The 27,322-nt window shown below is 40.0% G+C and overlaps 1 protein-coding gene across 1 annotated transcript in view; it reads right to left on the bottom strand.

The window, feature by feature from the left end:
• The window catches only part of LOC122065993 (ankyrin repeat-containing protein At5g02620-like), a 36,160-nt gene extending 11,290 nt beyond the window's left edge, over positions 1-24,870 (bottom strand). Inside the window, exons 1-2 of the mRNA XM_042629824.1 lie at positions 23,943-24,870; positions 4,230-4,639 (exon numbers count right to left, since the gene is read on the bottom strand). Of these exons, the coding sequence (XP_042485758.1) occupies positions 4,230-4,639; positions 23,943-24,393 (861 nt within the window). The 5' untranslated portion in view covers positions 24,394-24,870. The remainder of the gene's footprint in view (positions 1-4,229; positions 4,640-23,942) is intronic.
• Positions 24,871-27,322: the final 2,452 nt, after the last annotated feature.

The raw sequence follows: 27,322 nt of genomic DNA, 5'->3' as shown, positions 1-27,322 counted from the left end.
GGCTTCCTTAACTCCTTCTTGGTCCTTCTTTGCCAACTATGCTCATTATCCTAATGGTCATATTTGGATTCTCTGGAATCCTCTTAACCTCTATATCTGGACTATCTCCTCTTCTTGTCAATCTCTCCACCTCTCCATTTCTTCCCCCTAACTTCCCTATCTATTTCCTCTCCACTATTTATGTCTTAAATCGTGCCCCTGATATGATTTCCCTTTGGTCTGATCTTCGCTCCTTCGCCCCTCCACTAGTTCCCTCCCCTGGGGCCTTGCGGGCGATTTCAATGTGGTCTGAGCCAGTAATTAAAAAATTGGAGGTGAGCCCATTAACCCCTTCAATGGCTACACTGATAATATTTTCGTCAATGACTTGGATGGTCTGGATCAAAATTCCCTTGGCAAAACCACAGGTGGTTCTGATCAAATCGCTTGCAAGCTAGACAGAGTTCTTTTAAATAGACCTAGCTCGACGCTTTCCCACCTTCCCATGCATTTTTTTTTACCTCTTTGGCTTCTCTGATCATAGCCCCATCTCCCTCCATGTCCAACCTTCAAACTCTTTTACATGTGGACCCTCCATCAAGATTTTCTTCCCATTATTCAGGAAGCTTGGTGCATCCCGATGCAAGCTTTCTCCTTCCCCCTCCCCATTTCCTATGCTCGGAAGTTCAAAATGTCAAAAGTGCTCTCAAAATCTGGAATTCCTCTTCCTTTGGCAACATATCTTCCAATGTCTCTTCCTACAAGAAAAAGCTTGATTTAATCTAATCTAGGCTCTAGTTCGATCTCCATAACCTCTCCTTAGCGAGGGAAGAAAAGTTTATTTCATCGGAAAATTCCATCCTTCTTGCCCAGGATGAAAGCTTCTTTCGCCAAAAATCTAGAATCAAATGGCTTGAGTAGTTGAGCGACTCCAATGCTACCTTCTTTCATCGCTCCCTTATAACCAAAACCAATGCCAACTCCATTCCCAAACTCATCTCCTCAGAGGGAGTCACCCTCCTAACCCCTTCCAATATCAAAGGTGAAATTGTCTCTTACTTCTCTAAGCTATTCCATCCCCCTTCTTCTTCTCTCTAGTCCCCCGTTCCCCTGAACCTGCTCAATAAATTTAATCGAGACCATCTACTTCCCCCCTCATTGCCATCCTATCTGATGAAGAGATTCTTGTTGCTGTGCTCTCTCACAATTCTAACAAGGCCCCTGGCCATGATCGATTCAGCATTGGTTTCTTCTCTTCTTGTTGGGACATCATCAAACCTCATCCTTGTAGTCCGCAGTTTTTCTATGATCCCAACCAAATCAAAAGATTCAACCATACCTTCTTTTACCTCATCCCTGAAAAGGAAGGTGTTGCTTCCATGCCTGATTTTAGACCCATCTCCCTTTGTAATCTCTTTTACAAATTCACTGCAAATATTCTAGCTAATTCTATTCGTCTTGTCATTAACTCTTTTGTCAATGCAAACTAGTTGGAATTCATTGCTGGCAAAAGCATATTGCTGAAACAGTGTCATGAAATTGTTAGAGAATTTGATAAATCTTCCCACTCCCATACTGCCCTCAAGATTAATATTCACAATTCTTTTGATTCCATCATATGGGTCGTTATTTCAAAGTTTTGCTGCTCCAAATATCCTTCCCTCCAATCTTTGTTCACTGGATCCACTCCTGTATCTTCTCCCCCCACTTCTTCATGTTGGTTAATGGTAGCCTAACTGGATATTTCACCACCTCTATAGGTATCTACCAAGGTTGCCCCCTTTCCCACTTTCTCTTCTCTCTTGCCCCAGAGGTTTTTTCTCGTTCCATCCAATAATCCACTAATAAACACCTCATCTCCCTGATCCCCAAGTGCAAATCCCTCAATCTCACCCATTTGGCTTTTGTTGACGATCTCATAATCTTCTCAAAGGCTAACCTCAATTCCATTACCTCCATCATGTCCTCCCTTCACTTCGTTGAAAGCCTTTAAGGCCTTCGAATTAATCTCCTCAAATCAAACCTTTTCCTCTCTGGTGTTTCTAAAGCTTTAAAGGCTCACCTTCTTAAGCTCATGGGCTTCTCTCTTGGCTCCCCCCTGTCAAATACCATGGTCTCCCTCGCATCCCCTCCAAGCTCGCAGCCCACCATTGTTCCCCCATGCTTCACAAGATGAGAAAAAGGCTTCAGCTCTGGAAAGGCAAGCTCCTCTCCAATGTGGGTCACTTGATCCTCATCAAATGGAACCTTTGTTCTCCCCGCTTCCACTTCCAAATCCATTGAAAATCTCTTTTGCTCCTTACTTTGGAAAGGGACTGATTCCACAAAGTTCCTTCACCCCTTAAGTTGGCTCAAGAATCCGAAGGTGGATTGGGGCTGAGAAGAATCTATGAAGTCAATACTTCAGGAATCATCAAACTCATCTGGAAAATTGCTTCCAAGCACAACAGTATATGGGTTTCTTGGATTTATTTCTTTCTTCTTAAAAATGATTTAATTTGGACTGTCCCCCCCCCCTTTTTGATTATTTTTGGATATGGCGCAAAATCTAAGCACCAGATCTATTGCTTTAGATGTTATCTTCTGCACCATTGCCAATGGCTCTGCTACAACTTTTTGGCTCGACCCTTAGCACCCATTAGGCATTCTCCTCTCTCTTATCTCCCCCAGAATCATTTACTCCTCCGGTTTGAATAAATCTTCCCTCGTTGCCTCCATCATCCTGAATGGAGAATGGTCTCCCCCTCCTCTCCCCCTTGCTGATCTTTGGTCCCCCCCCCCTTCCTTCTCTCCCTACGGGTTTATTTAGCTCTGCCTTTGCTTGGGATCTAATTCATTCAAAAATCTCCCTTGCTCCTTGGCATAATATCATCTGGTTTAAAGGCCATAACCCTCGTCATAGTTTCACTGCTTGGCAGGCTATTTCCAATTGCCTCCCAATGCAATCCTTCCTCATCCACCGACACATCCATGTTTCCTCCTCCTGCTGTCCTTGTTGGAATGGCATTCAAGATGTTAATCATCTTTTTACCTCTTGCCCTTTCTCCGCCACTGTTTGGAAAAAAGGACCTTAGTAGTTGCTGGCCTGTTAGGAGAAATATCCTCCCCATGAACAGAGAATGGATTTGGAACGACATGCCTTTGCTGGTTTTTCCATTTGTGACACCACCAGGAAGCTCGCCTTTTGTGTTGCCGTTAACCATACATATATGGACGGAGCAAAATCTTCATAGATGGACTCCCAATTCCTATTCTTTCGATAAGATTTAGAAGGCCATCTTCATTGATGTTAGCTCCAAACTTGGATCTCTTCACCCCCATTGTTGTCCGTGACAACCCAAGGAACAGGCTCACTATTATCTCATGGGCTCCCCATCTCCATTATCTCCCCCCTTAATGTATCCTTCCCTGAGGGGCCCCTTCCCCCCTCTTCTTGAGTGTGTTTCTTTTTTGTTAGGGCTGATCCATTTTGTGCCCCACCCCCCTTTTCTTTCCCTTGTTATTCTCTTCTCTTTTGGTAATTAATTTATTTATTCATCCAAAAAAAAAGGGACCATATAGAGGTCATTGCACATTCTATATCTTTCAATGATCATCCTAAGTAAGTAAATAGCTTTTGTCATGGATCCATCTGGCATAAAACCAAACTGATTCTCCAAGATAATGGTTTCTCTTCTTAGGTGGGCTTAAATAACCTTCTCCCACAATTTTATAGTATGACTCGTTAATTTTATACCTCGATAGATATTGCAACTCAGAATATCACCTATGTTTTTGTAGATCACAACTATAGTGTTTCACATCCAATCATTTGGCATTCTTCTTGTGCTCATAATCTTGTTAAAAATATTGGTTAACCAAGATTACCCTATATAAGCCTAGGTTCTTCCACACCTCTATTGGGACCTCATTCATTCTTGAAATAATTAAAGACCAGAAATTGAAGGGGGGGGGTGATTCAAACCAAACTAAAAAGACGGGAGTGGGGCTTACGGTCTTCTGTATACTTTTTGGATGAGTTGGCAAACTAAAACTGAATTTGCTGGATAGGAATCAGAATTGTATGGCTGACTGAACAGACAGCCCACCAGTTAAATATCCATAAGGATGTCTATGTGGGGGGCCATGCATAAGGTATTTGATCCAGCAACAGAATTTTCGTACCAGTGCCACAATAAAAATATTAAATACAAAAAAAAAATTAACGAAAAGGACATGACCAAATAGAAGTAAAAAGAAGTTTGTCATACCTGAATGCGGCCCTTCCTTGCTGCAATATGCAATGCCGTGTTTCCCTTGCTATCATCTAAACTAATGACTGAAGGATCAGGTTTAAGCAATTCGAGCACAATATCTACATTGGTTCCCTTCACTGCCATGTGCAGTGCAGTTTGGCCCTTCTTATCAGTCCTAAAACCAGCACTCGCATCCTTGCTTAGTAGGGATTTGACAACTTCCAAATGTCCCATCCTCGCTGCAGAGTGAAGGGTTGTTTTACCATTGTTTCGAGCTATCTTAGCAAGGTTTGAGTCAGTCTCCAAAAGGAGATTGACAACATCAATGTGCCCTTGAGTTGCAGCTGTATGTAAAGCTGTAGAATTGGATGAATCAGTGGTCATGGCCAAGGAGGGGAAAGTATTTAAAAGCTCCTTCAACACCTCTGCAACACCATCAAAAAATAAAAAATAAATATTCACTATAAAATTGCTGCATACAGCGTGAAAACCAGGGTGCAACATAAAAGAAGAAAAGGGAAAATCCATGAAAGGCATACAAGTAGACAGGCTGATGTAGATCAAAGCTTGAAGAATAAGAGAAAAACAAGGGTCAGAAATAAGAGAAAAACAAGAGTCAGAAAATACAAGAACGGTACTTTTGGGTCAATATCTTCTATTTTAGTTTCCTATTTAGTTTACTTTAGTTAACTTCTATTTTCTTAGTGAGCAAGTTAGTTTCCTATTTTGTTAGTCAAAGAAAATTATATTTGGTAACAGCTCACTGTTCTACTTCTAATAATGACATTAATCCAGTACTTGATTTCAGTTACTGAATCCCAATTTCCTGCATCAAATTCCACCTCTTGTTCTAGTTCTGGTTTTCCTGATTAGATTAGGATTTCTTCTTAATTGATTCTGATTTTAATAGGTGGATCTGGTTTCTATTATTGACTTCATTATTTGCTGACTTCATTCTGAAATCTGTCTTTTAAACTATGTTCTGATATCATATTTACATATGTTCTCCCTAGTAAACTAAGCCCTCGACCTGAATTTCAGATCCATCTGAATAGATTTAATTGAGTTTTATGAATTTCATGTAATCTGGTTGTGTTATTTTCATGCGATCCTGTTGCAAGCTAATCTCCGACAGGATTTAGCCTGGTTCGAGTTTAGCACTGTATTAGTAGCATCGAGATAGAAGCCAAAGCCAAAATATTCTTATTCCAAGCTAGAGCAAGTGAATCACACAAACCCATGTATCATTCCTAAACCATCAATACAGTTCAAATAATGAGAATATAGCTTTTCATATTAAATAAGAATTATAAACACTCAAAATTTTCTCCATCATGCTCATTTCTGGATAGAAAATTCCAAGTCCATATCTACTTTAGAATTTTATAGACAAAAATCTAAATACCTACATAAAAAACTCCCTGGCTCCTATTTTTTTTTTTTTTTTTGGGTGAATGGAAAATAAATATAAATAAGAAAGTGAAATAGATACAACAGATAGCCAAATTAGCTAGACTAGGGAGAAAGCCTACTAGCCCTAAAAGAGGACACAACAGTTAGAATATGAGGATGAGGGAAGAACAATGAGATGAGGAAGAAGATGGAGAAGTAGGAGAGGGAGAAGAACAGAAATTGATGGTATGGTGGAATAATGTGTTGAGTAAAGTCTCATTAACACCAATATATTACTTCATTAATATTTACAAGATATTACACATACCTCCCTAAGGAGGGAAATAAAAATAAAACATAACATAGCAAATTACTAAACTACCCTTAGAGTAACATAACTAATATCTCTAACACTCCCCCTCAAGCTAGAGAATAAATATCATGCATTCCCAGCTTGGACAAGAGAGAACTAAACTAATGATGAAGAAGACTCTTTGTGAAGATATCACCCAGCTGATCTCCAGTCCTCACAAAAGGTGTGCATATGTAACCAGTGTCAATCTTTTCTTTAATGAAGTGTCTGTCCACCTCTATGTACTTTGTTTGCCATGTTGCATAGGGTTGTGGGCTATACTTATAGCAGCCTTATTGTCACAATAAGGCCTCATAGGTGCCTTAGTATCAAATCCCAACTCTTGGACCAGCCTTCTCAACCAGAAAAGCTCACACACTTTATGAGCCATGACTCTAAATTCTGCCTCTGCACTATACTGAGCCACCACAGATTGTTTCTTACTCCGCCATGTAACTATGTTTCCACCTACAAATGTACAATAGCCTGATTTAGATCTCCTATCAGAAACTAAGCCAGCCCAATCTGCATCAGTGAAGCCTTCTATCCTCATGTGTTTATGATGGGCAAAAAATAGTCCTTTTTCCTGGAGAGAACTTCAAGTACCTAAGACTGCGGTAAACCGCATCCAAGTGCCCACTCTTGGAAGCATGCATAAACTGACTCACCACCCCAACTGCATAAGTAATGTCTGGACGAGTCAAGGACAAATAGATAAGCTTCCCAACTAGTCTTTGATATTTCCTTGCATTAACAAGAGAAGGGTCAGCATCTACCCCCAGCTTATGATTTTGTTCAATAGGAGAACTTGCAGGTTTGCAGCCTAACATTCCTGTTTCTTTCCATAGGTCTAGAATAAACTTCCTCTGGCATATATTTATGCCCTTCTTGGATCTAGACACTTCAATCCCCAGGAAATACTTTAAGGGTCCTAGATCCTTAATCTCAAACTATTGGGCTAAGTAGTTCTTCAGATTGGCTATCTCAGCTTTGTCATCTCCAGTTACCACAATGTCATCAACATAGACAATCAGAACTGTAATGGTGCCATTCCCACACTTAGTGAACAGAGTGTGGTTAACCTGACTTTGGGAATAACCATTCTTTAGGATGGCCTGTCGGAACCCTTCAAACCAGGCCTTTGGAGATTGTTTAAGACCATACAGAGCCTTCTTGAGAAGGCAAACATTTCCTGCAGCAGAAGGAAACTTAAAGTCGGGAGGAGTTTGCATATACATCTCCTCTTCTAAGTCGCCATGTAGAAAGGCATTCTTCACATCCAATTGATACGATGGCCAATCCTTATTCGCTGCCAGTGATAAAAGGACCCTTATGATGTTATGCTTAGCCACAGGAGCAAATGTCTCATGATAGTCAATCCCATAGGACCCATACACTTGACTGTATCCTTTTTACCACCAGCCTTGCTTTGTACCTCTCAATAATATCATCTAACTGGTACTTGATTGTGTATGTAACACCCTGAAATTTGAACCAACTGAGTCCCAAGGGTATGCCCAGCAGATAACATGAATTAGGTTGTATTGCTGTGGATTTAAGGAATACATAAGCAAAAGAGAGAATTAGGCTGACTCACAGATCCAAGGAAGGTGTACAAGTGGTCAGAAAATGGGTGAGACTAGTCCTACAATGGGTGGACTCAAGAACCCAGGAGATAGGTCAGCTATGGAACTAAAAATTAGCAAACCGGCAGGTTACCCTGCTGCCAGAATGCAGGAAAAACTGGTTTTCCCGTGTGGGGCCCACATCCCTATATCCCTAAGCCTCGCATTTACCCAACATGTAGAGGTCATGATGCTGACCAAATACAACCTAATAGGTCAGTATATGGTGGGGTCTATCAATGGGAATTTAATTTAAATAAGTTTTATGTTTTTAGAAGTAGTTATAAGAGTAACTTTTTAGAAAATAGGTGTTCAGCCAAACAGGCCCTAAGGACCCTTTGGCTGGATTATAAAGCAAGATTCAGTTTGTTTTCATCTCATTTTTCTGCTGTATAGTACGGTGGAACAGCAAGGAGAGGAGAAGAAGAAGAAGAAGAAGAAGAATTGGGGCTGCTGCCCTCTTATTCCTCTGAATTCGATTAGGTTAAGAAGCATGCTAAGTTAGGAATTTCAGCAAATTAGGGACTAAAATTAAGTCCCTATGTACTGATTTAGTACCCAGTGGAAGAATTCCTAATTCTAGTAGGGGTTTAGGGCTTCAATTTAATATTGACCCATCTTTGGGAACCCTAAAAAAAGGGGATTTCTTCTCTGATTCATATGAATCTTCTCAATTGAGCTCAATTGGAGCTGAAGCATAGTAAATCCATGATTGTTACAACCTTTCAGCTCCATATGAGTGAGGAATTGGATGGAAAAACACCAGTAGGGTGTGATAAGTATGAAGGTTGTTAAATTTAGAGTTAAATTATTGTAATTCTCTCCCTCTCCAAGTATGTTTTCCTAATTAAAATATTATGTGAGCATAATTGAGGGCTGGGTAGTGGGAAATATTCATTGTACCATGTCCTACCAGCTACAGTTAAAAGGGAAATGTGAAGGGAAATATTCAGCCCCTCAGCCCAGCAATTCAAAGTTGTTTAAATTTTAGTAATCTATAAAATTGGTTGGGTTGAGCTATAGGTCACCGAATTGGGGATTTTAAGGACTGTAGAGTGACCCTAGAGACATGAAGAAACCCTCCCCATGCTGCAATGGACACTGGTCATAGGCCACCTACAGCCCAAGCCAAGAGAACCAACCATGCACCCTGCAGGGTTGCAGAAAGTACTGCTGAAACCAACCCGCTGGTTGGACAAGCGGCCAGCCGGTCGGTGCCCGCTGGTTGGGTAATTTTAAGGCTGATCAACCCCTGTTTTGGCTGGTTAGTGCCCTTCCCCTTGTGGGTTATGTTTCATAACTTTTACCCAAATTAACCCTATGGGCAGGGGTAGTTCGGGGGCATTTCCGAGGACTTTAATTTAGGTAAGTATGTGGACTGTTGAAAGATATTAGGTTCTACTAGGTTATGTTAGGACTTATGAATATTTAACCTAATGATACACATTGGTTAGGAACCTAAAACTTATCAGGCGAGGACACGCGATTGATTGTGGGGAATCCTATCGCACTTGTGATTCGGGTTCTGAGGTGAGTGGATGTTTGCCCTTATTTTATGGAGTGTTTTTGCATTATTTTCTATTTATGCATGAATCATGTGTATGTGACTATGATATGATGGATTTGTTTATCTTTTGTTGTTTTACCTGCTAACCTGTGAATATGGAACGATGAGGATATGGAATGGTCTCTAGACTGCGGAGGTAAGTGAGGTAAGTGAGGTAAGTGAGGTAAGTTATTGTAGTTATGTGATTGTGGGCTGTGTATATGGACTGTGGTTCTGTGGATGAGGTCTACAGTTGTGACTATGGTATTGACGGCCTAGGCAAGGTAAGGCCGAGGGGCAGTCTGGTACCATGGGCCTAGAGGTCAATAGTATAGTTATGACTGTGGCTTTGACGGTCTAAGGAAGGGTGTGGCTGAGGTGCTTTCCGGTACCTTGGGCCTAGAGGTCAGAGGATGTGTATTTGTATGTTGTGTGATGAGTGGTAATGATTGTAACATCGACGGTCTGAGGCACGATGTGGCCGAGGGGGGGATCCAGTACCATGGGCTCAGAGGTCGGTTTTACAATGATGGCCACCAATGTATGATTGGATGTTATGGACTGTTATTGCCGCATGTAGATTGCATATGGTTAGGATCACATTCCAATGCTATAACCCCTTGCCACTATGGGATAAGGTATTGGCTAATCCTGCTCGGTGGTAGGTGGCGGAGGACTACTACACCCAGATACAACGTACTGTATCTTGCAAGGGGACAGCATGGTACGACATACTATACGCATGATTGTTGGACAGCACGGGATACCGATGACGATGTGGGATTTCGAGACCATCACTGTCAGGGATTACTATTTAGGGGTTGGCTGGGAGATCGAGGTTCTTACCGAGACTGGCTGACTCCTGCTTGCAACTAGCTTGTATCTCTAAGACCCAATGTACAAGGTAGGGGATATCAGCTATATTGCTTATAGCACTTATACCCACATATTAAGACATAGTAATTAAAATGGAATTTAAATAATAAAATGGATCAATTGGCTGTGCATCTGTGGATATTACGGAGTATATGTATAGCGTCCTGTTGTTATGTGTGAGCATGCATGCTCACCCCTCACTAGGCTTGTGAAGCTCACCCCTCATTGATTATTTTTTTTAGATGGAGGAACCGGTGCTGAGGCAGGATTGGACTTCAATGGCGGTTGTGTGAGGCTTGTGTCTACAAGACATCGGATTGCTAATTGATTTCACTCCTGTTACTTGGTTATTTCTTTTGATGTATATATTGACGGTATATGTAAGATTGTAAATATTACACTTATAGGTTGTTAACATATGGATCTTATATATATGTAAATTATCACTTTAATACATCACCAGTGGTATTTGTATGATTTTATTAACGTGCACTGATTTCAGTTGGGATCTTAATGGCATTTGCGGAATTAAGATACTACTACTGTGATCCTGGAGGGTTAGGCTAACTAGATGTGGGTGTCCAGTGCTGCATACCTTGGCTAGTTTGAGGCAGGGTGTGACAGTGTAGACCCACCTGCATCCAACTGGAGTTCTCCTCCTTGGAAGGTCAACCAATTTTCAGGTACAATTCTTTTCCAGGGCCACCATTTCCTCAATTATGGCTTGCTTCCACTTAAGGTCAAACATAGCTTCAGAAACATTCTTGGGAATAGAAGCAGATGAGAGAGCAATAGTAAATGCAACACCTATAGGGGAGAGAGTCATAGGAAACAAACTGGACTATAGGATTAGTACAAGCTCTCTTTCCCTTCCTAATAGGAATAGTAAGATCTAACTCTAATGGGGAAGGAAGGATATTACTTGAATAAGGAGGGTGGATCTCAAGAGTTGGATTCAAAGAGGACTATTGGCAGGTCTTCTTGTTCCTCCTTGTATACACAATGGTCATCTTTTCATTACCTGAGCTTGAACCACCTTTTGAATGATCACCAACATCGGTAATATCCACCTCTTTGTGTTTCCCAATGTCAAGTATAAAAGGAGAGATAGGCAATGGAGAAAGAAAAGGGATCTCTAGGATCTCACCAGTAGCCTTTTCACCTCCATTATACTCCCCCTGAAAATGATGCTAAGGAGAGGCAAAAAAAGAAGCAGACTCGAGGAAGGTATCTTTAGAGAGAATCATTCGTCTAGAAGAAGGATGACAGCACTTGTATCCCTTGGTAGTGGAGGAGTAGCCAAGAAAGATACAATTAAAAGCCTTAGGGTCCAGTTTAGTCCAAGAAGACTTATTAACATGGACATAATAGATACACCCAAAAACTTTGGGGGGAAGAAATAAAAAAGAAGACTAGGAAGACAAGGTTTCCAAGGGAGTTTTGGAGCCAAGGAGTTGTGCTGGCAATACGGTTGATCAAATAAGCAGCAGTAAAGAGAGCATCAGACCAAAACGTTTTAGGAACATACATGCCAAAGATAAGACTCCTACTGACCTCCAACAAATGGCGGTTTTTCCTCTCAGCTACCGCATTTTGTTGGGGTGTGTCAACACAAGCTAGCTGATGAATAAGGCCATGATCAGTAAAAAAGTCTTGAAGACCATACATAAACTCCTCCCCTTTGTCAAAACGAACAATTTTAATTTTGGTGTCAAATTGTGTACATACCATACAATAAAAAATTTTAAAGGCATCATACACATCACTCTTATGCTTCATCAGAACAGTCCAAGTAGCACAGAAAAAATCAACAAAAGAAACAAAGTAACAAAAACCAAGTAAAGAAGTAGTAGTAAAAGGCATGGTTTAAAGTATCGGTCTGTATCGTACCGTATCGACCCTTACCGATATAATACATGAAATTTTTAAAACCATTTTGTATCGATACGTATCTTACGATACACACCGATACGCACCGATACGTACCGATATGCACCGATACATACCGATACTCTATGAAAAATTCAAAATCAAAGTGAAATGTACGTTTCGGTATGTATCGACTGATACACACCGATACGTATCGATACGATTATAAAATGGCCAAAATGAGTAATTTTTTAGAAAAACACAATTTGTTGAGGTGTTTTTGTTCCAAAGTTGCTGCCAACCATTTTTCTCTCTAACTAAAGTGGAAATCAATGTTAGGATCAAGGATTTTACATTTATGGGACAACTACAAACCTTGGATTCTTAGTGCGATACTCTTAATTTACTATCTATGCATAATACATGTTATATATAGCTTTTTTTAACTTTTTTTATGCAAAAGTGTATAAAAAAATATTTCCTATCCATTTATGTGCGTATCTTTAGCGTATCTCCGATACGATACGATACCCTCCAATACGTATCTTAATTTTGGGCGACCGATACCAATACTTTAATCCTTGGTAGAAGGTCCCCAAACATCAAAGTGCACAATATGAAAAGGAACGATAGATCTATTATTGTGATAAGGATAAGAAGAATGAGATTGTTTGGCAAAAATACATGGTTCACAATGAAAGAAATGGGAACTAGGAAAAGAAGTATATAAATGAGGTAACTGTTTCCTTATAAAAAAAGATGGATGTCCTAAACATTGGTGCCACAACATCATAGAATCCACAGAACTGCTATCAGTATGACCACACACATAAGACTGAGCTGTCACCAAAAAATGTGATTGAGATTCAAGCACGTAAAGTCCTTTCTCCTCAAGCCCACTGCCAATAACCCTCCTCGTCACCAAATCCTGAAAGAGAAAATGAGAAGGAAAAAAAGTGACAACAGTTTAAGGATTTTGTCAGGTGACTCACAGATAAGAGATTATGGGTAAGGTCAGGAACGTGAAAAATAGAATCAAGTGAAATGGAAGAAGTAATAAGAATGCTACCTTTACCAAAAAGGGAGAAAAGGGAGCCATCGGCAACCCTGACCTTATCTCTACCGGAACAAATAGAGTACATATCATTATAATGGGATGTACCAATCATATGATCCGTAGCACCAGAATCAGTAACCTAAGATGGAGCTATGGAACGGGCAGATGATGAAACCTACTGATGGAGTAGCCTTAGGGAAGAAAGGGGAAATCGCATAAAGAGGGAGAAGGGGATTACGCACAACGCACAAATTCAACAAATTCTAAAATAAAATTCATTCTTTAAAACATTTGAGTATATGCAAGTATTTAAAAGAAAATAATAAGACTCCTACTTAGACTCTAACACTGAAACATACTCCTACTTCTCTATCTCCTACGTATCCTACCCAAAAACAAACATGAGAAATAAAAGACATTATTAAAATAAACTACTACTAGCCCTTGTTAGACCAAAAACCTGGGTTGGACCGGTTCTTCTTGGCCCTTGGCTTCCAAAGTCGGTCATGCTAGTCTAACCAGGTAAGTGCACGTTGGGAATATGCCCAAACTCCTATAAATGTTTTGGTAATAACAAACAACCCATTGCTCTAACTATATGTGCTAAGCGGTGGTTAGTACAAAAGGACCGCTCAAGATTTGCATATTTTATTTATCAAGTCAAAACACGAAGATCAAAAGTGGAAGCTACATGTGATGATGAAGACTTCAAGAATCAAGTGATGATAAAGACACTTCAAGAACCAAGTAATGATGAAGACTTCAAGACTCAAGTCAAGATGAAGACCCTAGGATAGTCTAGTACTCTTTGTATATTGTACACTCTATATGTATATGTGCACGCACTTCATACATCGCATATCATCATACTAGAATGACTTTAGAACATCCCTTGACCAAGCATGGAAGTCCATAGGTGGTGTAGAACATAATTAGAAATGCATGTTCTATGTGTTACCTTGAGAAAAACACTTTAACCAGACTCGAGGGCATTTTGGGAAACCTTAGAGTTGGTATTAGGAGATGAACCCCTCATAAAAGTTGTAGGAAATCAAGTCATGATTCCAATACAATTGAATCGGGTCAATCCGATGTCAGACCGAAAAGTTATGGCCGAAATACTGGCGACTAGTCAGTATGACAGTTGTCTGTCAAAAACAAGACAGAACTGTAAGCAATCGACGGGCTGGAAGCCCCGGTCGACCAAACCTATCCGAGGCCATAGCTGGTCAACCGGCTGAAAGTCTTGGTCGACTGGCACCTACCTAGATCACTTCTAACGGCTAGTTTTTATCTTCCAACGACTGTTTCCAATTGACCGGCTACCGATGGCGGTCAACCGGTGGACCCAAAATATGACCATTAGAGTCTAGTTTACTGCCTAAAATGCTCTCCTAATCTCACCTATAAATACCTAAGATGCTCATAATTAATTATCAATTAAGTCTAAGCATTAAGAGCAAAGTTGTGAGCTATTAAATTCATAAAGGCATTCGAATCACTTGAGCGGCGTTGGTCGTCACTAATCCCAAAAGGAAAAACTCAGGTCTCCATTAAGTCTTCCACATTCTCGCTGGACACATCAGAGCTACAGAGAAGACGTTTTAAGAGGTGCATCCTTTCATTTTCATAATCATCATTTGCACTACATCAGAGGTAATCCTCTTTATTCTACGTTCTCAATTTTCTGTTTTACAATTCTAGACTGTACTTAGGATTGTGTAAGGATCCTCTTATCCTGAAAAGAGTAAGGTGCATCTCTACCTGTAAAGGAGATTGTAAAGGCGTCACTCTGCCTATAAAGGGGATTTGTAAGGATACTCTTACCCATAAAAAGATTGTAAAGGTTTTCTTCCCTACCTACTATACTGAAAGGGAGAACTGGTGGAATACCTTACAAGAGGATTCTTGTAAGGAGTAGACTAGACTCAGATTGAGTTGAACCACTATAAATCTTGGTGTAGTGTGATTGTGACTTTTTATTCATTCCGCAGTTTTATTTACGATCACACTTTGGCTAATTTTGAAAAGAATTGAATTTCCATTAGTATAACCTATTCACCCCCCTCTAGGTTATTTTAGTGCAGTTGTATCTGCATCAACTCTCCTCTTTTGAAAAGAACTCGACTCCGTCGAGTTTGTATGAGGTCCAAGAATGCCGTCAGAGTCGATGCGTCGAAGGAGAAACGTACTAGCTGTTCTATTGAGTTTGAGAGGGGGAAGATCCTTTGATGGAAGAACTTCATCTCAAGGCCACCATGCTGAAAGAGAATGTATTCTCATATCCACAGTGCTTGGCTTTCTTGTCAAACAACCATGGGCGCCCCAGAAGAATGTGATAGACTTTCAAAGGGAGAACATCACACTAAATCTGATCGATCAGTCCACCAATGGAATACGTGAGCAAACACCTTTCATGAATTTTCAAATTATTGTTGTTCACCCACCCAACCTTGTAGGGGTTCAGATAAGGCTCAGTTTTTCAGACCCAACTTGTGAACAACATCTTCAGCAACATTGGTACAACTACCAAGGTCAATCACCATATTACACAAGTTGTCATTACAATGCACCCTGGTTTGAAAGATACTGTTACGGCGCCAATCGTCCTCCTCAAGAATCTTCTGTGTAGTCAAAAGAGGATGGATCACATAGAATGATTGAGGCTCACCATCAATGTCATCATCATTAATCTCATTAGGCTCATAATCACATCCAGCCTCCAGATTTACTGTTCTTGTTTTCGGTTGCTCTTCTGGTACATAGGGTATAAAATTATCCTTGTCGATGTATGCTAACAACCGGTTAGGACATTGATTAGCTCGATGCCCGTACCCCTTGCATTGAAAACATTGAATAACCTCCTTTGGAAATACTAAGTTCCTATCATAACCACGCTGAGGTGAGGAGTACGGATGATCAGGACGTGAAGATGACATGTCTGAGTCACGTCGAGGTGGAGAATACAGCCGGCTAGGTCGTGAAGATGACATAGATGAAGCACTAGCATGTGGTTTGCTGATTGACTTTTCCTGTTGAGATGACTGTGGCTGAATAGAACTAAGACCCCTAGGAAAAGCATCTATAAATGGCCTCCGATCATATGGACGTTTCAGACTTTCCTTAACCTGATATGCTACTTGGACATCATCTTCTATTGTAGGCAATCAGCTAGAGACAAGGGCAGCAATAAGTTGAAGGTGCAAACCACTGCGGAATTGTGCCACCAATACTTCTTCATCCCACTCAAAATCCAAACGAATAACTAAATATAAAACCTAGCAACATATTCTTCAACGGTCAAATTCTCCTGTTTCAACTGTGCAAACTTGAGATGCATGCGTTGCTTGTAATCAAAAGGTAAGAATCTCCGGTTCATGACTTCATGCATTTCAGCCCAAGTAGTGACTAAACCAATGCCTCGGGTTCGGTTCTATTGCTATTGCTTGATCCACCAGACTCGGCCAGTGCCTTTCAGTTTAGCCTCTGCAAAGAGGATCTTTCGGACCTCAGTCAACCCCTACCATCTGAAGAACATCTCTAAACTGTGAATCCAGTCAAGGTACAATTCTAGATTGTTATCTCCATAAAAATCAAGGACATCCAATCTTACTGATCTTTCTGCTCCATTATATCTACCAGTTCCATATGGTGATGGAGGTGGTGGCGGTGGTGGTAGTGGTAGTGACGGATCCTATGGAGTGGTGTTAGAGGAATCCCCAGATTGAATGGGACTCTTTCCTCTATCTGCTGCCACCAAACGATCAATAGAAGTTTGCATTAATCTCATAAAAACTTGCATGGAACCATCATTGTCTTAAGGGAAGCGACATCGGTAGTGAGAGCTTCAAATTTTGCATTAGTTTCTCCCTTATAGGAGTTCAGCTATTGAACAATTTTACTATTGGCTACCATGGTGGAGATAAGCAATATGACACTCAATTATGATGGTAAAATTGTAAATAAAGGAGGTTTAAAGGCAATGGTAGAATGGTAAATAAATCTGGCTTTTCTTTTTTTTTCTTTTTTTTCTTTTTTTTTTTTTTTTTTTTTTTTTTTTGTAGTATTAGTAGTTCAATTCGAAACACAAAAAGAATGGGATTTCAAATATTATGGGAGAGGGGTATACTTGGAAAGACAAGGTAAGAAGGTATATAAGTAATAAAAGGTGGGGGGGCAAGGGTATTTTGAGAAATAAAAAGATAACTAAAGAAAAAAAGGGGACAAAAGGAGAAATTTGGGGGGGGGGGGGGGGTTTACCAACGAAGGAGAGAATTCTCCTTTTGGAGATGGAAACCAGGGAGGGTGGTTCTGCTAACTGCTCTGTCCAACTAGGGGAGACAATGCGAAGAACTGAGGTGCAAGGCAAAACCGAAAAGTGACCAAGGGACTTCCACGACAGGCAGTGAAGTTTTGACCCAACAGTGGAGTTGTGTCAAATCAGGTACGTCTTTCTTTCTCTCTTCTTCCTCTTCTATTTTCTACTTCTCTCTTCTTCTTCTTCTTCCCGTCTTCTGCACTGCCTTTTTTTTCTACTTGGTTCAATCTTTCCTCTCGACTCTTTTTTTTTTTTGTTGGTTCTCTGCGACTGTCGTTTGGCAGCGAGTGATGAAAGGAGGGAAGAGAGACGTCGCACGATGGGTGGGGTTGGGGTTTCGGTTGATTGCCCCAACACCTTTTTTTTTTTTCTCAGTCTCGGTAGAGTCGAAACAGAAAATGGGGAAGGGAAGAACAAGATGGAAGGAAAAAGGGGAATGGGGATCTTCGGCTTTGATACGAAATTGATGGGGTAGCCTTCGGGAAGAAAGGGGAAATCGCATAAAGAAGGGGAAGGGGATCACACACAATGCACAAATTCAACTAATTCTAAAATAAAATTCACTCTCTAAAACATTGAATATATGCAAATATTTAAAAGAAAATAATAAGACTCCTACTGAGACTCAACACTGAAACATACTCCTACTTCTCTATCTCCTACGTATCCTACCCAAAAACAAACATGAGAAATAAGACATTAAAATAAACTACTACCAGCCCTTGTGGGACCAAAAACCTGAGCTGGACCGGTTCTTCTTGGCCCTTGGCTTCCACAGCTGGTCATGCTGGTCCAACCAGGTAAGTGCAATTGCATTTGCATCACTTGCAAGGCGGAAGCTGAGGAATCTGACACTGTAAAGGAAGAAGATGATGAGCCTCCCAATTGAGAATGGTGCTCTGCTTGTGGGCTAGGAGCAGACCCTGTAGTAGCATGCTCGGCCTCAACACTATGGGCTCTAGCTCCCCCACTACGTCCACCACTAGAACCACCATGCATGCCAGGAGGTCGACCATGAAGAATCCAGCATCTCTTTGGTATGCCCAGAGTTCCCACAATGATCACATCGTCTGTCATCTTCACGAGGTGGGCCTTGGCCTTAGCCTCAGCCACCACCACGCCAATCTCTCTAAGAGCTAGTAGTAAGAGCTGACCTCTCCAAGAGGAGGGGCATGTTCCATAGCCACCAGCCTGGTCTCCTCACTCTGCAAATAGCTACACACTTCATCAAGGGATGGAAGAGGAGACCGGCCCAATATTTGTATCCGTATTGGATCATATACTCAAGATTCAACCCACCAAGCAAAATAAGAACACGTTCCTTTTCAAGTGTCCAATAAACCTTAGCTTCATCCTCAGGATTGGACAGTTGGAGGTCTCTATAGTGATCATACTCCTTCCAGAGACTAATGATAGTGTTGTAGTACTCAGAAATGGTCCTATTCCCTTGCTTCATGTCAATAACCTTCTGAAGTAGTTGATAAACTTTGGCCGAGTCACCCACACAATCAAAAGTTTCAGTAACACTATCCCGAATATCCTTAGCAGTTTCTTTCCTCATAAACCTTCTTCCAATCTCAGGTTTTATGGAAAAAATTAGCCATGTTAAAACAATAGAGTTTTCAATCTCCCACTCTGGATATGTCAGGCCATCTGGATTAGGAGTCTTAATGGTACCTATAACATACCCTAGCTTTCCCCTACTCGGCAAGGAAAGCTTCACAGAATTAGCCCAATCCAAATAGTTGGTGTTGTCCAACTTCACAATAGAGATCTGGGTATGTGGATTATCAAAAACCATAGGAATAGGAGGAGCACCACTCGATACACTAGCTGAAACATCACCAAAGAGAAATTCACACACAATATGGGGAGTACACACTATACCCAACTTTGCCTCCACAGGTACTCAGAGATAACCCCAACAAGAGGTAAACACACAATGCCAAAAGCAAACCAGATCAAGGCACACTTTAGCAAACAAATTAGGACATAATACTTCAAGGATCACAAACAATACATCTCAAAAAACAGCGTGGCCAGAATCCATCACTAAATGAGCTGTGGAAGCAAAATAAGAGGAAAAACAAGGGAGGCAGTACCTTCCAACCTGCATAAAAATTAGCTATGAGCTCACCATTCAGTCCCCCTAGGACCGAGTGCTTAAAGGCTTGCTAGGGAGGCCTTGGGCGATCCAAAGGGTGTATACCTCACCTCCAAGGCTGTCGGATGAGAGAGATACAAGAATCCCAAAGGAGGGCTGGCGGTAGTCATAAATAGCCTAGATTTTGTGGCTGCGAGCTCCAAACAGCTTCAACCTTCCAGTTCTTCACATAAAACCTCCTCTTGGGTTAGCTTTGACCTTCCTTCAAGCTCATCCCATAGATGCTTCAAGCTTTTTCACATATTGATCTCTTCCTTGGAACCTTTTGTAACCTAGGGTTCCAAAGAGAGGAAATAGAAGTAGGAAACTTGTAATCCGACTCTCAAACCAAGATCTTGTGCTCTAATACCAAGTTAGAATATGAGGATGAGGAAAGAACAATGAGATGAGGAAGAAGATGGGTAGGAGAGGGAGAAGAAGAGAAATCGATGGTATGGTGGAATAATGTGTTGTGAGTAAAATCTCACTAACACTAATATATTACTTCACTGACATATTTACAAGATATTACACATACCTCCCTAAGGAAGGAAATGAAAATAAAACATAATATAACAAATTACTAAACTACCCTTAGAGTAACATAACTAATATCTCTAACAACAACCCCTAAGAGAGGGGACAAAGCAAATAGGGGGGAGAAACAAGGAAAAGACGGGAGGGATAAAATTAAAAAAGGAGGCAGAAACAAACCAAAATAAAGAGATAGATACAAGAAAATTGAGGGGGGGGGGAGGGGAACACAAGAGGGAAGATACAACAAAACTAAGGGGGAGGAGAGAAGAGAGGTAGGTCCCAAGAAGAAGCGTAATAGAACATGCTCTTGATTGAGAATCTCTGGATTGCATAGTTGCTCATTAGTTACGATTTCTTTCTGATTGCTCATTCGCTCATTAATCAAGACTCCTGTGCTGATTATTTACAACTCCTTGTTCACGCAAACAGCGTGATTGTGTAGAACTTTATTCCTCACATCAAAAGTAATAGCATCCCGAATCTGCTGCAGAGTACCTGAATTGGTATTCCATCTTCTTTTGTTCCTTTCCCACCAAATATGATATAATGCTGCACTAAAAGCCAACTTGCCAAGATGATCACAAATAGTTTTACCATTAAAAGCATTTAAAATCCATTTCCATTCTCTTTCAAATAGAAGAATAATTCTAAGACTCGACCAAAGATTTCGAAGAATGCTTCCCCAAACCAACTTGGAGAAAGGACATTCAAAAAACGAGTGCTCAAGGCTTTCAAGGGAATTCCAACATAGGCAATAATTAGGAATAGATATATTTTTATGCATAAGAAAGTCATAAGTGGGAAGATTACTGGTTATAGCTCTCCAGATTGTGAATTAGCATAGGAGAACCAAACAATTTTGTACCACAGGACAACTAGAGAAATAAAACAAACCAAATTCCAAGCAAAAGTTGAGGTAAAGCAACAAGAGGAATTAAAAATCCATAGGATCATGTCGCCACTACCCTTAGGTCTCAACTGAATCCTTAGTAATTTGTTCCACATCTCAATCAAAGCATTTGAAGTAACAGGACCAAGATCCCAGACGCCATCTCGAAGAATAGAAGACATTTTAGCCAACCTATCTGATCCCATATCATATCTAATTCTATCACCGTATTTAAAAATTAGAACCCCATCAAGATGCCAATTATCGAACCAAAGATAATTATTAGAACCATCATCAATGGAAGATTTCATATAATCAAAGGCAATGTCGAGTATTTCAGAATTTTCCTCCATGCCTAGGAGACATCTGCAGAGCATGTGGTAGTCCAAATAGACTCAGTTTTGAGTTATTTGGGATAAACTCAAATGGTCTTTTTTTAAGCCACTTTCTAGATAAGTTTAACAATGCCAGCAATATTAACATCTTTAAATCTACAAAGACCCAGACCTCCCTCATTTTCGGGAAGACAAACCTTGGCCCAACTCAAAGGATGAAGAAATTTAGTGTTATCCTTACCCTTTCAAAGAAAATTGGCATAAGGGTCAATCTTAAAAGAGATAGCAGCAAGGAGTCCAATCCCAACCAATATATATAAGAACTTTGCATGACATATCTAATAAGCTCCAAACGAACTGCAAATAAAAGAATCTTACCCTTCCAAAGTTGAAGTCTCTTATGGAGCCTATCAAGAATGGGAGAGCAGTGATGGGAAGAAAGCTTCAAAGAAATCAAAAGCTAGCCCAGAGAAGGTAATAGGAAGCTGACCTTCAGGGAACACTATGATGTCACTTATTTAATTGAGCCTTCAAAGACTCAGAAACACCCCTAATGAAAGAGAGATTTTTAAGGATTAATATGAAGACCAGACATTCTAGAGGAGAAATGGGCTTCAGAGATGCCAATCACTGACTAAAGGTTTTCCTTTGCAAAAATCATAAGGTCATCAGAAAAGGAGAGATGGGTGATCTTCAAAGCCTTACACTTAAGGATGGATTGAATGGAATCATCCTCAGTTTTAGATGCAAGCATTTTAGAGAGACCTTCCATCTTAATGGAGAAAAGCAAGGACGAGATGGGATAACCCTAACGAATATCGACTTTAAAGTTGAAGAAGCCATGAGGGGACCCATTAACAAGAATAGAGAAGCGAGGGGAAGAGATGCAACAACGAATCCAACGAATGAAATTAGGAGGAAAGTCCATTCTCTCAAGGATCTGATAAATATAGTCACATCTAATGGAGTCAAGGCCTTATGAATGTCCAACTTAAGGAGAACAAAAGGATAATGATTTTTCTTATCTAAGCCTCTAACAACTTCATGGCATAGAAGGATATTGTCTATAATATTCCTCTCCAGGGATAAAAGCTGCCTGATCATAGCTCACAAGATCATCATTAACTACCTTAAGCCTATTTGTAATGATTTTTGCAATAAATTTGTATAGGAGGTTAGCAAAAGAGATGGGACAAAAGAAGGAAACATGATCAGCCCCTATGAGCTTGGGAACAAAGAAAAGGGAAGTTTGATTAATACAGCTAATCTTTTGTGGATTGAAAAAGAAACTACACACAGCTTTGACCAGTTCCTCCTTAATAATGTCCCAAGCAGCCTAGAAAAAACCAAAACTGAAACCATCAGGAACTGGAGCTTTCACAAACTTTTGGGATTTGACAGCAAAAGAATTTCATCATCAGAAGGGATGGAGGAAGCACTCTTCTATAGTCTGGAGAGACCTTAAAGAACTACAGATTCTCCAGAATTGGAGCAAGGGGTGGGAGAAAGGATGGGTTGAACTTATTGGAGAAATGATTGACAAAAGTCGATATAATCTGATCCAGGATGGACGAAAGATCATCCTCAGAATATCTCAGTCGGTAAACTGAATTATGACTATGTCTAGCCCTAATAGATTTATGGAAAAAAGCAGTGTTGGAAGTCACTAGGAGTCAACCACTTGGTCCTGGATTTCTGCTAAAAAATAATCTCTTATTGATGCAGAAGGGAACTAATCTAGAGGACAACACTTTTTCCTCATGAGTCCAAAAGAGATTATGAGGGTCAGCTTGTAGTCTAGTTTGGACAACAAAAAGAAGAGTTTTACAATCCTTAACCCCCTCAGAAATGTTACCAATAGTGCTCTTGTTCCAAGTTTTCAAGGCAAGCTTGACCGATTTTAGTTTTTGAGTAAAAATGGAAGTGGACAAGATCTATCCTTAATCTAGGAATTCCAAGGATTATTCACATGATCCAAAAAATACTATGGGAGGCCCACATATCAAAGAATTTTCCATTATTCCATGTGAATTTACTAGCAATCCTGGATCCCAATTTACTAACCCACATAGTAACATAGAGCTAGGGAAACTGGAGAATGTGACAGTTCTGACTTTTCAACCACAAAAATAGTTGAGGCAAACACATCAAATAGATCAACATATCACTATGCAGAGCAAAGGACAAGCAGAAGCAGACACATCAAACATATCTCTGCTCATATTTCTTTCACACATCACTAAGCAGAGGAGGGAAAAAAAGAGCACCCCAGTGCACGAGGCTCCCGCTACTACAGATTCTAGGAGAGGCAAATGTATGCAACCTTACCCCCTTCTTTGGAGTAGACCTGTAGTTTTATGCACTTTAAAAGAGGAAACCTCATAAATTCCTATAAACATCAAAACCATAACATAGGACATCTTCCACACTTCATTCTAGGTAGTTCAATAGCAGTGAAAACTGTGATGGGCAATAGCATATAGAAAAACTTATTAGGTTTCTTTCATTTCACAGACCCAGCAAACAAGTAAATATACGCAGGAACTTTCTTGCCAATGTATAATTAATATATATATATATATATATATATATATATGGCACAATGATGCAGGTTAAAAGTAGCACATTAAATTACGGGGAAATGCTGGAGACAAGGATGGCAAATAGGAATTTTACCAATATGACCCTGCTTATATATATATATGGCACAATGATGCAGGTTAAAAGTAGCACATTAAATTACTAGAGGGGGAAATGCTGGAGACAAGGATGGCAAATAGGAATTTTACCAATATGACCCTGCTTGGCTGCAACATGGAATGCATCAAAACCATTCTTGGCTGAAAGAGAAGCAGTTTCAAGGTCTAAATGCTTCAAGAGCTCCTTAACAAGTAGGACATGACCGTTTTCGGCTGCAGTGTACAGAGCCGTCTCCCCATCCAGATTTGGCCTAAGTAGCAAATCATTCAAGATGCCACTGTCACTCCCCTGAAGGATGATCTCCTTGACTTTGGTTAAATTCCCAGTTCGAGCAGCCAGATGAAACTCGGAGTCCCCCCTTTTTCCCGGAGATTCTCTGCTCTTCCTCCTGTCACGAAAGCTTTGCTGCTTATCCATTGCTATGCGAAAGCTCTTCTGTTTTTCCATCACCCCACGTAAGCTCAGTTGTTTCTCCATTACCCCTCGAAAGCTCTTCTGCTTCTCCATGACCACCCCACCGAAGCTCTTCTGTTTTTCCATGGCCACCCACCCACACTCACACAGAAGAATACTAGGTATAGATTAGATTCTCCTCTTTTTTTTACTTCTGCTGATGATCTGAATCCAGAGAATTTGGGTTTCAATAATTAAAAGAAATCTAAAATTTGCAATCTAACCCGTCGAAATCAGAACCTCCTGTTCCTTTGAATCTGCCAAGTGAAAATTTTGATTATCTTCCTCTTGAAAAGACACCAAATTTAACGATTTCGTAGTCACAAAAAGCATCTATCAGAAACCCCAGTCTATAATTACTGACCCATAAAAATTTCACCAAAACCCTTAAATTAGAACTTAATAATCTAGAAAATGATTCTCTCTCTCTCTCTCTCTCAGAATCTAAAACACATCCACTCTTTCGTTCGACTAAAATCAAGATTGTGAACCCAACGCCGTCAGTTATTCCTTCTTTTCTGAACTCAAAAAAGGTAAAGCCTTAATTGCGGGAAAGGATAGAGAAAACCACTGTTTATCCTTTTCCGTCTTATATTCATTATCTCTCTTTGGGTTATGTCGTTTTTTTGCAAGTGTCATAATTTTATTTTATGTTTTTGTTCTCTTTCTTATTTAAAAAAACGTGACGCAACGTCTGCCATTCCATCGATATCAGCGACGCAAAGGAGGTGGACGCAGGTGGCGAGGGCATGAACCTCATGGAAACGGAACTACAAGCCGCTAGAATCCAAGAGCATAAAAGAGAGAAAGAGACCCTTGACAAAACACAAAGATTCGATCCATGAAAATTTTAAATAAAGAAAAAGGTTAAAGAGGTCCACATGATTTGTGATAATCATCATAGGAAAAGAAATGATTAGATGCCATGTGATTGATCACTTCAGTCAAGATCCAGAAAGGAAAAATGAGATCTCTATACAAAGATCAGAGGATAAAAGAGGCATTTCGTCTGAATTGCTTTCCTTTCTTTCTTTCTTTCTTTCTTTTTTTTTTTTTTTTTTTTTTTTTTTTTTTCTTTTTTATTTTTTAGTGTAAAGTTGCCAAATCGTTTATTGCTTCAACTGAGAGCAACAGGCCGTAGACTATCATTTTCCGTTTCGATTATCGTCGACTTGTTAGCCAATTAAGTAAGCAGCCGGTGAAACTTTGAATCAGTGCCGCACTACCGCTTCCAACTGGTGACGAGGGTTTCAAGACGTCACTCGAATTCCCTTTGCCTTTGCTTTTTTGCTTTTTGTCACGTGGATTATCTGATTGGTCATATGAAAAATATGTAAACCATTAGATATAGGAAAAAGGACATGTTACCCATTCTTTAGTTTTTGTTGGGAATATGCTCAAACTCTTATGTATGTTTTGATAATAACAAATAAACAATGGGCTTTAACTATGATTGCTAAGTATTTCCTAGCATAGAAGGTGTCACCAAGCCAAGTAGATTTGAAGACATCAAGTCAAGAGACAAAAGACAAGATATGAAAGCACAATAAAAAAGCATAGAAGATGGAGTGTCAAGAGTGGGAGCATCAAGTGATGATGAAGACTCCAAGTTTCAAGTCAAAATGAAGATTTCTAGGATAGCTTAGGGTCTTCAGTTGTAACTTGTACATTCCAGATATATATGTGCATACACATCATGCATTGCATAACATCATACTAGAATGACCTTAGGACATCCCTTGACCAAGCATAAAAGTCCTTAGGTGGTGTTGAACATATTATGAAACATATGTTTTCGGGATATTCTGTGAAAATCATAAAGACCTAACTCAAGGGTATTTTTTATATTCTAAATATCGGTATCGGGAGATGAACCCTTCATTAAAGTTGTAGGAAATCAAGTCACGATTCCAACGCAACTGGTATCAAGTCAATTCGAAATCGAACTAAAAAGATGTGACCAAAACACTGACTACTGGTCAGTATGACAAAAGTCTATCAAAGCTGGACAGAGCCTACGGGCGGTCGACTAGATGGAAAGCCTGGTCGACCGGCACTATCCGATGCCGTAGGCGGTCGACCTACTGAAACCTCCGATCGACCGATGGCTGCCTGAAAGAGCTCCAACGGCTATATTTTTTTCTTAACGGCTCTTGGCGGTCGATCGATTACCGATGGCAGTCGACCGATGGACTCAGAATATGACAGTTAGAGCCTGATTTGCTGCCTAAAATGACCACCTAACCGCACCTATAAATACCTATGATGCTTTTAATTCAATACTAATTAATTATGATCATTAAGAGCATTCAAAGTCATAAAGGTATTCACTATTGCTTGAGCTTGTGACTCATCATTCCACCATAAGTGAAGCTCAAGATCTCCATCAAAATTCTCACTGTGCAAGCAAAGGACTTAGTGAAGACTTCCATAAGGTGCATTTATTTCACTATTATACTCATCATTTGCACCACATCAGAGATAACCCTCTTTATTCCACTATCTCTACTTTTCTGTTTTACATTAAGTCTTAGAATGTAATTAGGCTTGTGTAAAGATCTTCTTATCCTTAAAAGAGTGTAAGGTGTCTCTCTACCTTAAAGGAGATTTTAAGGTACCTCTCTACCTATAAAAGGGATCTGTACGGATTCTCTTATCCTTAAAAGATTGTGTAAAAGTTTTCGTCTCTTCCTACTGTACTAAAAGGGAAGAACTAGTGTAATACCTTATAAGATGATTATTTGAGATTTAAAATATAACCGCAAGCGTACGGATCAGTGTAGCTACGGGTCGAACACAGGGAGAGCAGCCACTTTATTTTTTTTTCTTTTAATAATGCGAAAGTGAACCGATTAATGGTTGTGATCTAATTCTAATTACCGTCCTAAACATATGTATCTAAAATAACGTCCTAACCATTCGTCATCTAAGAATTTAAAGACGCAAGCCACGCAATTAAATTAAATAAATAAATAACTGAAAATAAACAACCCACACAATTAAAATAAATAAATAA

The sequence above is a fragment of the Macadamia integrifolia genome, chromosome 2, assembly GCF_013358625.1.
Source record: "Macadamia integrifolia cultivar HAES 741 chromosome 2, SCU_Mint_v3, whole genome shotgun sequence".
NCBI classification, from domain to species: domain Eukaryota; kingdom Viridiplantae; phylum Streptophyta; class Magnoliopsida; order Proteales; family Proteaceae; genus Macadamia; species Macadamia integrifolia.
Note: the sequence above shows the minus strand (reverse complement) of the source record. Positions and strands in the feature narration are given on the sequence as shown.